General features: G+C 47.3%; 1 protein-coding gene across 3 annotated transcripts in view; it reads right to left on the bottom strand.

Moving 5' to 3' along the window:
• Positions 1 to 14,708, bottom strand: part of kcnh2b (potassium voltage-gated channel, subfamily H (eag-related), member 2b) — a 105,001-nt gene that overhangs the window by 82,674 nt on the left and 7,619 nt on the right. For all 3 annotated transcript variants that reach the window (XM_029842904.1, XM_029842905.1, XM_029842906.1), the window contains exon 2: positions 9,181 to 9,411. In XM_029842904.1, coding sequence (XP_029698764.1) covers positions 9,181 to 9,411 — 231 coding nt within the window. The remainder of the gene's footprint in view (positions 1 to 9,180; positions 9,412 to 14,708) is intronic.

The following is a 14,708-nucleotide window of genomic DNA, read 5'->3' as shown; positions in this document are numbered from 1 at the left end:
GTTAGCATGAGTTCAGTCTCAGCTGGGATGTAGAGCTGGACATGAATGTCTACCAGGAGCACATTTAGTCAATAAGAAGCAATAACAGGGCAAACAAGCTAGGGTTAGGGCTAGGGTTAGGGTACCCTAGCCCTAGCCCTAACCCTAGCCCTAGCCCTAGCCCTAACCCTATCCCTATCCCTAGCCCTAACCCTAACCCTAACCCTAGCCCTAGCCCTAGCCCTAACCCTATCCCTATCCCTAGCCCTAACCCTAACCCTAGCCCTAGCCCTAGCCCTAACCCTATCCCTATCCCTAGCCCTAACCCTAACCCTAGCCCTAGCCCTAGCCCTAACCCTAGCCCTAGCCCTAACCCTAGCCCTATCCCTAACCCTAGCCCTAACCCTAGCCCTAACCCTAACCCTAGCCCTAACCCTAGCCCTAGCCCTAACCCTAGCCCTAGCCCTAACCCTAACCCTAGCCCTAACCCTAACCCTAACCCTAACTCTAACCCTAGCCCTAACCCTAACCCTAGCCCTAGCCCTAACCCTAACCCTAGCCCTAACCTTAACCCTAGCCCTAACCCTAGTCCTAACCCTAACCCTAACCCTAGCCCTAACCCTAGCCCTAGCCCTAACCCTAACCCTAGTCCTAACCCTAACCCTAACCCTAACCCTAGCCCTAACCCTAACCCTAGCCCTAACCCTAGCCCTAGCCCTAACCCTAACCCTAGCTCTAACCCTAGCCCTAACCCTAACCCTAGTCCTAACCCTAACCCTAACCCTAACCCTAGCTCTAACCCTAACCCTAGTCCTAACCCTAGTCCTAGCCCTAGCCCTAGCCCTAACCCTAGTCCTAACCCTAACCCTAACCCTAACCCTAGTCCTAACCCTAGCCCTAACCCTAACCCTAGTCCTAACCCTAACCCTAACCCTAACCCTAACCCTAACCCTAGCTCTAACCCTAGCCCTAACACCGAACAGGACTGAGGGTCCCGGGTCGTTCTGATCCACAGTTGTGCCGACGCCCGTTTGATGGACGTTGGTGCTCTCAGGTGGGACCAAGGGTTAGTTAGACCAAGGGTTAGTTAGACCAAGGGTTAGTTAGACCAAGGGCTTCACACACTGGTGCAGTGCAGAAAATACAGCAATCAAGCTAAAGAATCGGCCTGCTCAGTTTACACGTGCACGCCACGTGCACGAGCACGACACGTGTGGTGTCTGCCGCAGCGCCGAGGCTGGCGTGCAGGGCTAGGGTTAGGGTTAGGGCCGTTAACAGGTGAATATCCTGGTTAATCTGCAGCCATTCCAACAGGTGACCAGCGAATACAGGTGAACACAAGCAGAGCACCTGATGGACCTTTAACCGCCTGAGAAGCAGCGACGGACAAGAGTCGTGATTCTGCCGTCAGATCTGCTTCACACCTGATTAACACACCTGCAGTTAACGAGGGTCTGCACGACGCCTCAGGTGTGACACAATCCCTGTGTGGGAGCAAATGAAACATTCTGAATGGAAATAACCCAGAATGAGCAGCTGACGGGAGCAGGTAGTTGTTCTGGTGCTAATCACCTGTCTGCTGAGATACAGGTGAAATAACAGCTTTCATGTCACATGTTCTGAAACATAATCTCTGGTTTTGATCATGAATGTATGAATGTTGTGGTTGTTCCTCTTGTATGTAATCTGTGCTGTGAGTGCGTGCACGTGTGCGTGCACGTGCACTCCTCTCCAGGGAAACAGGTCTCAGAGCTGTGCTTAGCTACAGCTGCTAGGCAATCAAGCGTGCCGACCCTCCTCCTCTGTACAGAACATCCAGCTCCTCTGGGGCTTTATCAGGCTTCTCTTTAGGACCGTCACATCGCCTGATAAACACCTGCTGCTCCTCCGCAGGCAACACGGAGGCTCTTCGGGAAAGTTCACGCTCACTCACAGACCAGGATTTTAAGGTGCAGCAGAATGTTGCTTCCTTGTTGTAACAGATTATGATACTTAATTAATGTTTGATTGTGTTTCCTGGATGATAATGGAGGTGTTCCGTAGCAGTGGGCGGGGCCAGAACACCTTCAGAGCACTGCCGAGGCACCCTTGAGCAAGGTCCCAAACCCCAAAACGCTGGAGGACGTAGCCTGCATGGGCTCGGCTCCAGCGCCCCCCCACGATCCCACGAGGGAAACAGAGGTCAAGGGAGGAGGAAGAAGGTTCCTCTTATTGCTAATGAGGAAATGAAGACTCATTGTCACGTAGGAGCCACAGACATGCTAATCAGACATGCTAATTTGGTCGAGGCCTAGCTGTCTCCGTGTAGGAGATAAGGACGCAGTGCACGAAGTCCAATGTTGACACAGCTGCCTCCTGACCTTGGGACAGAGATAGTGTGTCCGTCATGACACGCATGATAACAACGTGCAGGGAGCTGGATCAGTTTTAACGTGATGAAGTTTCCGTCTCTAATGACACTCAGCTACCTTTGTGGTACAGCTGTTTTCATCTGGACTCTTATTGTCTTGTTATCTAAGTAGCCATGGCGCTCGTTGGTAACGCTCCAGACACCAGCACCTCCTCCACTTATGACAGTCCCAGCGGAGGGAACCAGAGGAGCCAGAACCAGAACCAGTGCAGGATCTATTTGTGTCCTCCTCCAGCTGCACAGAGAAGATTGGGCTCCTGTAGTAGATAATGATCCCCTAACCCTAATGATCCCCTAACCCTAATGATCCACTAACCCTAATGATCCACTAGCCCTAATGATCCCCTAACCCTAATGATCCACTAACCCTAATGATCCACTAACCCTAATGATCCACTAACCCTAATGATCCACTAGCCCTAACCCTAATGATCCACTAACCCTAACCCTAATGATCCACTAACCCTAATGATCCACGAACCATAACCCTAATGATCCACTAACCCTAATGATCCACTAACCCTAACCCTAATGATCCACTAACCCTAATGATCCACTAACCCTAACCCTAATGATCCACTAACCCTAATGATCCACTAACCCTAACCCAAATGATCCACTAACCCTAATGATCCACTAACCCTAACCCTAATGATCCACTAACCCTAATGATCCACTAACCATAACCCTAATGATCCACTAACCCTAATGAGCCACTAACCCTAACCCTAACGATCCCCTAACCCTAATGATCCACTAACCCTAATGATCCACTAACCCGAATGATCCACTAACCCTAATGATCCCCTAACCGTAATGATCCACTAACCCTAATGATCCACTAACCCTAACCCTAATGATCCACTAACCCTAACCCTAGTGATCCACTATCCCTAACCCTAATGATCCACTAACCCTAACCCTAGTGATCCACTAACCCTAACCCTAGTGATCCACTAACCCTAACCCTAATGATCCACTAACCCTAGTGATCCACTAACCCTAACCTTAGTGATCCACTAACCCTATCCCTAGTGATCCACTAACCCTAGTGATCCACTAACCCTAACCCTAGTGATCCACTATCCCTAGTGATCCACTAACCCTAACCCTAGTGATCCACTAACCCTAGTGATCCACTATCCCTAGTGATCCACTAACCCTAGTCCTAATGATCCACGCCTGAGGCTGCAGCACACACGTCCACAGTGTCATTATGTCAACTAGTGTTTGGTTTTTTTACTACCTCAGATTTGGACAGGCTAGCTAGTGGCTAGCAGAGTGTCTCCAGGCTCTTCGAGCTTGTTAAAGAACTGCCTGATAGTTACCACAACTGAGCATTTCGTGGGTAACAACGTGATCCTTGGCGTCCTGTGCCACCTCACAGCTGAAGATATTTTTGCAGCACTTTGTAAAGAACCTTCTGTTATCATGAGGCCACCAGGACCTTGCATCTCAGCACAGGTGCAAGCATGAAGGTGTGCGCATGTCTTGTCTCACAGGTTACCTGCAGAGCAAGAATGATTAAGCTAGTGAGCAATTGGACTTGGACAACTGAGCGCAAGAGTTGGAGGGGAGATCCATCATCATGAAGGCTTCCGCCTGAGTCTGGCATGAGATGAATGGCTTTGGCTGCATGTGCACGTACTGTGCATTCATGTGTGTTTCTGCTGCTGAAAACCTTTATTTTAGGAAAAATACAAATTTGCAGCGTTGGAGACAATCAGAATCACGGGAAAGAATCATTTTCTACTTTTGTTATTTGGGGTTTTGCAAGATGAATGAGGATCAGGAGGAAGTGGCGTTGTGTTTCCTTCCTGTCCATTATGGATGAGCAGGGTTTGGTCAGGTGATCTCTGATGGCTCAAGGCAGCCTGCTGGGATTACCAATGACATCATGTTCCGCTGAGCTCAAGTGTGTGTGACCATGATTGAGTCACCAAGGTCACGCCTACCTAAACAGCCAGGTCTTTCCATCCACAGCACAGGAACGGAGCAGAACCCAGTTAGACCAGCGACCCGTACGCTTTAGAAAGTTTCATGATGAGCAGAATACTCCAAATATCACATGAGGAGGACGCGGCAGAGAACACCAAACTAAAGGGCCACTAACCCAAACCTGCAGCATCAGACACAATGAATGAACGTGACGGCTTTGTTAGCGACACTTCAGGTGTGTTAGCGTCTCCCTACAGGTGCCAGGACGGAAGTGGCTGTTTGAGTTGATCATTACTGGCAGCATGAGTGGAAATATTGTTGTGAGGCTCTTCTGCAGCTTCCAAGCGTGTCCACCTCCAACCAAACACTGGCTACCATCCGAGCCCTGAGTGGGAGGCTCGTTCCCCTCGAGTACGCAGAGACAGCTGGAGCCTTTTCTGTCCACCAAACACTCCAGAGAAACTCTGGCAGCCACTGGTTTCTCCCAGCTCTTGTGCACTGCATTTTAATATTTGGGTTCTTAGCGTAGCAGCACTTCATCACTACAGAGGAACACTGCGATTCTTCCTCAGACAGGTCCGCTCCGATGGACCAAACAAAGAACCACGTTGTTTCTGTTCAGGTCCAAATGACAAATCACCAAAGTTGATAAAACAGGAAGTGCTTTCTGCTAAATGTTCCACCAAAGCTGTCTGGGAGAAGCAGATGTTCCGACTAATTCCACAAAATACTCTCATACCAGCAGAAAAGGGAAACAAACTTCTCAACAAATGCCGGTAGTTTTCTGCAGTGATGTAACCCCGGTTAGGGTTAGGCTCCTACCATCTTTGTGGTTAGGGTTAGGCTCCTACCATCTTTGTGGGTTAGGGTTAGGCTCCTACCATCTTTGTGGGTTAGGGTTAGGGTTAGGCTCCTACTATCTTTGTGGGTTAGGGTTAGGGTTAGGCTCCTACTATCTTTGTGGGTTAGGGTTAGGGTTAGTCTCCTACTATCTTTGTGGTTAGGGTTAGGCTCCTACCATCTTTGTGGTTAGGGTTAGGCTCCTACTATCTTTGTGGTTAGGGTTAGGCTCCTACCATCTTTGTGGTTAGGGTTAGGCTCCTACTATCTTTGTGGTTAGGGTTAGGCTCCTACCATCTTTGTTGGTTAGGGTTAGGGTTAGGCTCCTACCATCTTTGTGGGTTAGGGTTAGGGTTAGGCTCCTACCATCTTTGTGGGTTAGGGTTAGGGTTAGGCTCCTACTATCTTTGTGGGTTAGGGTTAGGGTTAGGCTCCTACTATCTTTGTGGGTTAGGGTTAGGGTTAGGCTCCTACTATCTTTGTGGTTAGGGTTAGGCTCCTACCATCTTTGTGGTTAGGGTTAGGCTCCTACTATCTTTGTGGTTAGGGTTAGGCTCCTACCATCTTTGTTGGTTAGGGTTAGGGTTAGGCTCCTACTATCTTTGTGGTTAGGGTTAGGCTCCTACCATCTTTGTGGTTAGGGTTAAGCTCCTACCATCTTTGTTGGTTAGGGTTAGGGTTAGGCTCCTACCATCTTTGTGGGTTAGGGTTAGGGTTAGGCTCCTACCATCTTTGTGGTTAGGTTAGGCTCCTACCATCTTTGTGGGTTAGGGTTAGGCTCCTACCATCTTTGTGGGTTAGGGTTAGGCTCCTACTATCTTTGTGGGTTAGGGTTAGGGTTAGGCTCCTACTATCTTTGTGGGTTAGGGTTAGGGTTAGGCTCCTACTATCTTTGTGGTTAGGGTTAGGCTCCTACCATCTTTGTGGTTAGGGTTAGGCTCCTACTATCTTTGTGGTTAGGGTTAGGCTCCTACCATCTTTGTGGTTAGGGTTAGGCTCCTACTATCTTTGTGGTTAGGGTTAGGCTCCTACCATCTTTGTTGGTTAGGGTTAGGGTTAGGCTCCTACCATCTTTGTGGGTTAGGGTTAGGGTTAGGCTCCTACCATCTTTGTGGGTTAGGGTTAGGGTTAGGCTCCTACTATCTTTGTGGGTTAGGGTTAGGGTTAGGCTCCTACTATCTTTGTGGGTTAGGGTTAGGGTTAGGCTCCTACTATCTTTGTGGTTAGGGTTAGGCTCCTACCATCTTTGTGGTTAGGGTTAGGCTCCTACTATCTTTGTGGTTAGGGTTAGGCTCCTACCATCTTTGTTGGTTAGGGTTAGGGTTAGGCTCCTACTATCTTTGTGGTTAGGGTTAGGCTCCTACCATCTTTGTGGTTAGGGTTAAGCTCCTACCATCTTTGTGGGTTAGGGTTAGGGTTAGGCTCCTACTATCTTTGTGGTTAGGGTTAGGCTCCTACCATCTTTGTGGTTAGGTTAGGCTCCTACTATCTTTGTGGTTAGGGTTAGGGTTAGGCTCCTACCATCTTTGTGGGTTAGGGTTAGGCTCCTACCATCTTTGTGGGTTAGGGTTAGGGTTAGTCTCCTACCATCTTTGTGGTTAGGGTTAGGCTCCTACTATCTTTGTGGTTAGGGTTAGAGTTAGGCTCCTACTATCTTTGTGGGTTAGGGTTAGGCTCCTACTATCTTTGTGGTTAGGGTTAGGGTGAGGCTCCTACCATCTTTGTGGGTTAGGGTTAGGCTCCTACTATCTTTGTGGTTAGGGTTAGGGTTAGGCTCCTACCATCTTTGTGGTTAGGGTTAGGGTTAGGCTCCTACCATCTTTGTGGGTTAGGGTTAGGGTTAGGCTCCTCCTATCTTTGTGGTTAGGGTTAGGCTCCTACTATCTTTATGGGTTAGGGTTAGGGTTAGGCTCCTACTATCTTTGTGGTTAGGGTTAGGCTCCTACCATCTTTGTGGGTTAGGGTTAGGGTTAGGCTCCTACCATCTTTGTTGGTTAGGGTTAGGGTTAGGCTCCTACTATCTTTGTGGTTAGGGTTAGGCTCCTACCATCTTTGTGGTTAGGGTTAGGCTCCTACCATCTTTGTGGTTAGGGTTAGGGTTAGGCTCCTACCATCTTTGTGGGTTAGGGTTAGGCTCCTACTATCTTTGTGGTTAGGGTTAGGGTTAGGCTCCTACTATCTTTGTGGTTAGGGTTAGGGTTAGGCTCCTACCATCTTTGTGGGTTAGGGTTAGGGTTAGGCTCCTACCATCTTTGTGGTTAGGGTTAGGGTTAGGCTCCTACCATCTTTGTGAGTTAGGATTAGGCTCCTACTATCTTTGTGGTTAGGGTTAGGCTCCTACTATCTTTATGGGTTAGGGTTAGGGTTAGGCTCCTACTATCTTTATGGGTTAGGGTTAGGGTTAGGCTCCTACTATCTTTGTGGTTAGGGTTAGGCTCCTACCATCTTTGTGGGTTAGGGTTAGGGTTAGGCTCCTACCATCTTTGTTGGTTAGGGTTAGGGTTAGGCTCCTACTATCTTTGTGGTTAGGGTTAGGCTCCTACCATCTTTGTGGTTAGGGTTAGGCTCCTACCATCTTTGTGGTTAGGGTTAGGGTTAGGCTCCTACCATCTTTGTGGGTTAGGGTTAGGCTCCTACTATCTTTGTGGTTAGGGTTAGGGTTAGGCTCCTACTATCTTTGTGGTTAGGGTTAGGGTTAGGCTCCTACCATCTTTGTGGGTTAGGGTTAGGGTTAGGCTCCTACCATCTTTGTGGTTAGGGTTAGGGTTAGGCTCCTACCATCTTTGTGAGTTAGGATTAGGCTCCTACTATCTTTGTGGTTAGGGTTAGGCTCCTACTATCTTTATGGGTTAGGGTTAGGGTTAGGCTCCTACTATCTTTGTGGTTAGGGTTAGGGTTAGGCTCCTACCATCTTTGTGGGTTAGGGTTAGGCTCCTACCATCTTTGTTGGTTAGGGTTAGGGTTAGGCTCCTACTATCTTTGTGGTTAGGGTTAGGCTCCTACCATCTTTGTGGTTAGGGTTAGGCTCCTACCATCTTTGTGGTTAGGGTTAGGCTCCTACTATCTTTGTGGTTAGGGTTAGGGTTAGGCTCCTACCATCTTTGTGGGTTAGGGTTAGGGTTAGGCTCCTACCATCTTTGTTGGTTAGGGTTAGGGTTAGGCTCCTACCATCTTTGTTGGTTAGGGTTAGGGTTAGGCTCCTACTATCTTTGTGGTTAGGGTTAGGGTTAGGCTCCTACTATCTTTATAGGTTAGGGTTAGGCTCCTACTATCTTTGTGGTTAGGGTTAGGCTCCTACCATCTTTGTGGTTAGGGTTAGGCTCCTACTATCTTTGTGGTTAGGGTTAGGGTTAGGCTCCTACCATCTTTGTGGGTTAGGGTTAGGCTCCTACCATCTTTGTTGGTTAGGGTTAGGGTTAGGCTCCTACCATCTTTGTGGGTTAGGGTTAGGGTTAGGCTCCTTCCATCTTTGTGGGTTAGGGTTAGGGTTAGGCTCCTACCATCTTTGTGGGTTAGGGTTAGGGTTAGGCTCCTACCATCTTTGTGGTTAGGGTTAGGGTTAGGCTCCTACTATCTTTGTGGTTAGGGTTAGGCTCCTACCATCTTTGTGGTTAGGGTTAGGGTTAGGCTCCTACAGTCTTTGTGGTTAGGGTTAGGCTCCTACTATCTTTGTGGTTAGGGTTAGGGTTATGCTCCTACTATCTTTGTGGTTAGTGTTAGGGTTAGGCTCCTACTATCTTTGTGGTTAGGGTTAGGTTTAGGCTCCTACTATCTTTGTGGTTAGGGTTAGGGTTAGTCTCCTACCATCTTTGCGGGTTAGGGTTAGGGTTAGGCTCCTACCATCTTTGTGGGTTAGGGTTAGGGTTAGGCTCCTACTATCTTTGTGGGTTAGGGTTAGGCTCCTACCATCTTTGTGGGTTAGGGTTAGGCTCCTACTATCTTTGTGGGTTATGGTTAGGGTTAGGCTCCTACCATCTTTGTGGTTAGGGTTAGGATTAGGTTTAGGCTCCTACCATCTTTGTGGTAAAGGTTGATCTTCACCCTCCGCTCCTCTGAGCCCAGCAGTGCCTGCGCCATCTGTGCGATAGCCAGCCTCTTGGTGTCGGGTCCATACAGGAAGTTACACGTGCACGGCTTCTGCATGATCTCAGCACGTGAGTAACCACACATGTGACAGAATCCATCGTTGCAGAAGATGATGGCACAGTTCTCCACTCTGGCATTTGCTATGATAAAGTTGCGACCTGTGGACAAAAGGAAACAAATTCATTTTTAGGTTTCATTGATTCGAACTTAAAATGAACACAAACCAACAATTTCATAAAGTCGTAACAGCCAACTGTGGCACAAGTGGCTTTACCTCCGATTGGTTTTCTATTGGCAGCAAATCACATGAAAATGAAGAAGAATGTATATATGTGGAGAAGAGTATACAGCGCGCACACACACGCACGCACGCACAATCTTATTTTGTCCGACACGCCGCTGCGCTGGAGTTAGAATTTAGAAACTTTTTTTTTTTTTGAATACTCTGATGGCTTCTAAACTGCCTTCTGAAGGAGCCATTCAGCTCATTGAAGATGTTCATGCAGCCATAACTGAAGCTGCAGATACGCGTGTCCTTGTCCTCTTTAACGTTGCATTTACACTGTAAAAACACACAAGCACACGGCTGAAGGACTTTAGTGACAGGAGGTTTTGAGGGAGGGATGTTGTGCTCTTCACGTCTGTAGTGTCTTCATCCCTGGTGCTGCCAGCAGGCCGACGGGAGGAGACGTTGGTGCTCACGTCCACCAACTCCACAGCGGTTTTTATATATCTTTGATGATCACGATCAGTTCACGTTCCCCTCCCTCCTCAACCAACCATAGTTTGAGTTTAGAAAAAGAGAGATATTGTTTTGTCTGGTGGAGATTTAGATTAGGACATTTCTAAGATCTGAAGTCAGTGGTGAGCGAGGTGAGACTACATGAAGGATCAAAGCAAGAGCTGGATGGGTCAGAGACAATGGGAAGGACGTCGCAGAAGGAAAAGGATTTTCCCTTTAGGAGCGTCGCTCACTGCGTGTGCACGTGCAGCTCAGCGTTAGTTTGGCTTATTTCCATGTGGGATAACTGGAGAGAAGCTGTCCAACTCTTCAACACTAGGTGGCGATATGCTACTTTTGGGCAGTTTAATAAGGCTCCTTTTCTTGTTGAGTCAGCTACTTGTTTGTGTGGCCAGTAAATCTTTGAGGAACCTGCTCCCATCTCCCATGTCTGTGTTTGGTCCAAATCCTGTCAGCTTGTCGTCAGCGTGACACTTATTCCGTGAATCAGATCGATGCGCTGCGCTGGTCCTGCTCCAGGTTTCTTCCTGTTAAAGGGGAGATTTTCCTTGTTGGGGGTCAGGTCCTGGGGTTCTGGTAGGAGTCTGGAAACAATTTTGATTGATGCTGACAGATGCTGATAAATAAAGATTGATTGATTGATTGGTTGATTCTTCTTGTAGGTGCTGTTAAAAGTTGTGTGTTGTGTTGCGTTGTATTTCCCGATTGTTGCTGTTTCATGTTAGATCATGTGAGATTTCCCATTTGCATGTAAATTGGGACAAGGGACAAGATTTTCTGATGGAGGCAGTCAGTTGATGGGGCAAATCCGTCCCCCAGTGGTCAATAAGTGTGATAATTCCTCAATGATCACAATCCCTAATGGGCTGTTTCGCTCTGGGTGTCTCAGGGAACAACAAGTACAGTGTTCTCTGCTGCCTTAATAAGGTTATGCAGATTTATGCAAATGGACCCTAATCCTTGGGACACTGGAGACATTTTCTGTGTCCAGGCAGAGGAGATGAAGGAGGGGGGACATGAACAGGTGATAGGGAGGAGAGGGAGAGCAGATTAGACAGACGTGACCACTTCTTTAAAAGAAGGATGGGATCGACTAATGGGAGAGGCAAGCAGCTACAAGCTGGTAGAACCACAACGATGGTGCAGACATCTGAGCTACACTCAAATGAATGAATGCATTATGATAGATGACTATCAGCTGACCCTGGTCAGGAGCCCTAAATAGCCTCCACGTTCTGGACGTATCCCTGTGGGTGGAAGGAAATACAGGTACATCAATTAGAGACCCCTGAAGTGAAATGAAAGATGAGTGACATGGCTGGATCTGTCATTAAATGGAAAATATAAAGTAAAATATGCTTAGCAGCACGTCTGAGAGACCAAAGAGTGAATTCAAATTCAACTGAATTCAAACTCAAAGAGTGTTGAATTCAGTTGTATCTTCTCTTGTATTAGTCAGGCAACCTTGGATATTCTAATTTTGTAGATTACTGGATGCTGCGTTAGCTCACGCCTCCGTTTCAGCCTTTGATCGTTGTGCTGGGAGGGATACGTCCAGAACGTGGAGGCTATTTAGGGCTCCTGACCAGGGTCAGCTGATAGTCATCTATAATAATGCATTCATTCATTTGCTTTAAGCTGAACATACATTAGTCCCTCGTTATACATTGACATCTCAGTATATTGTGTTTGTGAATTGGACATCAGGCTGCCGTGACATCAAACTTTGGAATGTTCGTGTACTTTAGATGTACACCTGTACAGTATAGTCTGACAAAGCTGGAGTGCTCATTTATTAACTTTAATACCATGCAGAGCTTTTTTCTAAGATGAGTGAAAGGTTGGTGACAATCTCTGTAATAAGTGACATTTAGGTCATTATTGAGAAGTGAATTCTTTCATTTTATAGCAGCACTGGGTGGATGTCATTATTCTGAACTGATAGGGCTAAGGTTAGGGTTAGGGTTAACCCTATCAGTTATGATATGATTGCTAACAGGCTGATTGCTAACAGAAAGCTATCATAACCAGGAGACTGAAGGCAGCGCTTGAAGAACCACAGAAAGGACATTTAATTGATGTTTAGATCTTTGTGATCCAAACCTCTAATGCTAACCCTTTTGTCATACTGGTTTAGTTTAATAGGACAGAAAGATGAAAGGTTATGAGAAAGTTTGAGATAAATCTGCTAATATTAAGGATTAGAAGTAATAATAACACACAAGATCAAGAACACAAACTATTGCATCTAGTAATTTATGTGAGAATTCTATCTTAATTCATCTTAACCCATCCCAAGAGTTCCACCTCTTTGACCTCTTTGACCTACATTTTTGGCCCAACTTTGCCCGTATAATTGGTCTGGGACCAGTTTGTAAAACTGTATTGTTTCTACTATATACAAATAATTAAATCAAATCCATTTACGATTAAAGAAGGTTAAAACCAGGGGTCCATTTAGCTTCCAGTTCCACTGCACATCCCAACAAAGTCTTTAAAATTCCAGTAAAGTTCCGAACCAGCACGTCTTCTTGGGAATTATGGTCCCAGTGAAAAGGAACCAGAACCAGAGCCAGTGCAGGATTTATTCCAGATGCAAAGAGAAGAATGTGCTGATGGGGGAGGTGCCAGAACACCTTCGGAACACTGCCGAGGTACCCTTGAGCAAGGCACCTGTGATGAGCCTGCAACCCACCCAGGGAGAACCAGCCTTCGCCGATATGTGCCCCCTCCCCATGAGAAGACGAGGAAACAACAATGAGAACTACTTTCCACATATTTTAGTAAAGGTTTAACTTCTCCTGTTACTCAAATCATTTTCAAGTTTGTTCTCAAACTGAAACAAATAATATGGAACCTGAGGTGTTCCTCCAGCGATCAGCTACGGCTTCAAACCTTCACAAGGAGTCGGGGGGGCTACAGCCAAGCCCCCCCACAAAAGAGACTTCTTCCCTGTCACCACAGCACCCAGTTGAACTTGTGCCTGTTAGCAATCAGCCTGTTAGCAATCAGCCTGTTAGCACAGGCAGCACAGACTGATCGCAGTGGGAAGCTCCCGGACACAGAGAGCTGCAGCACAGAGAGAAAAAGCTGCTTGTCAATGCAGACAAAGTGCAGATGGAGGAAGAGAGTCAGGTGTTGAGATCAGCCGTGCAAAGGAAGCGTGTTTACGAGTCCGTGTTCCGGTGCGAGTCCTCGGTGACACGTCAGCGTGAAAAGGAGGCAGTGAAGACGTCTGCGTGCTTCGGTTAGTGCTTTCAGGCCAGTACAGGGGAACCAAGAGGCAGCGATGCCTTGCTGACTAGCGTCCCTGTGTTTACACCTGCCCCTGAAACATCAGGGCCAGAGGAATTAAGCCAACAGTTGTCCAATGCCCCCGGTGTCTTTGGAAGAAATACACTCTCACACGTGTCACTTTGGCCTAGTGAGCTGACCAGATACTGACCAGCTGCTGACCAGATACTGACCAGCTGCTGACCAGCTACTGACCAGCTGCTGACCAGCTGCTGACCAGCTGCTGACCAGATACTGACCAGCTGCTGACCAGGTACTGACCAGCTGCTGACCAGCTACTGACCAGCTGCTGACCAGCTGCTGACCAGCTGCTGACCAGATACTGACCAGCTACTGACCAGCTGCTGACCAGCTGCTGACCAGCTGCTGACCAGATGCTGACCAGCTGCTGACCAGGTGCTGACCAGCTGCTGACCAGCTGCTGACCAGCTACTGACCAGCTGCTGACCAGGTGCTGACCAGCTGCTGACCAGCTGCTGACCAGCCCCACCCGCCCCTTCAGGTTTGCATCTTACTGCAACAAATATTTTCCATGCATTATGGGACCTTATTGTGACTGAAGCAACCAAGCCTGAAACGAGCCCAACGTTCTTTCTGAAAGAACTGAGTCTCAGCCCAAATCTATGCATTAAAAACAATGTTCCAGGGGAGGGTAGGACCCCACAATGTGTGTGTGTGTGTGTGTGTGTGTGTGTGCGTGTGTGTGTTCCTTACATTTTATACAGTATTTAAGCTGCATCAGTGTGTGAACAAGAAGCCAACCGGGGCCAAATATGCCGTTTATCCTGATTGATGAAGTGAAGCTTTAAAGGATGTGTTGCTATGCTGGGATGTTTGGATCCCTGTCTGGATACAAGCTGGAGTAAAGAGCCCCTCTGAAGCCCATGATGGACTCGGATCAATGTGCCACCTCCTGGAGCAGAGTCAGACAGGCCGCCGATCGATCTGCCCCCCATGAGCCGCCTGACTCAGTGTCTGGAGGAGTGGACCAGCCTCTACCATCACACGTTAGTGAGAAGATGAGAGAGTCTGGGAAGAGCTGCCACCCCATCCTGTTGGCTCAACTACTGCACACACACACACACACATATATATACATATATACACACACACACATATATACACACACACATACACACATATATATACATATATACACACACACATACACACACACACATATATATACATATATACACACACACACATATATATACATATATACACACACACATATATATACATATATACACACACACACATATATATATACATATATACACACACACACACACATATATATACATATATACACACACACATACATACACACAGACACACACATATATATACATATATACACACACACATATATATACATATATACACACACACACATACATACACACAGACACACAC

The sequence above is a fragment of the Takifugu rubripes genome, chromosome 10 (assembly GCF_901000725.2).
Source record: "Takifugu rubripes chromosome 10, fTakRub1.2, whole genome shotgun sequence".
Taxonomy (NCBI): domain Eukaryota; kingdom Metazoa; phylum Chordata; class Actinopteri; order Tetraodontiformes; family Tetraodontidae; genus Takifugu; species Takifugu rubripes.
The sequence above is the reverse complement of the archived record's forward strand: the minus strand, read 5'-3'. Positions and strand labels throughout refer to the sequence as shown.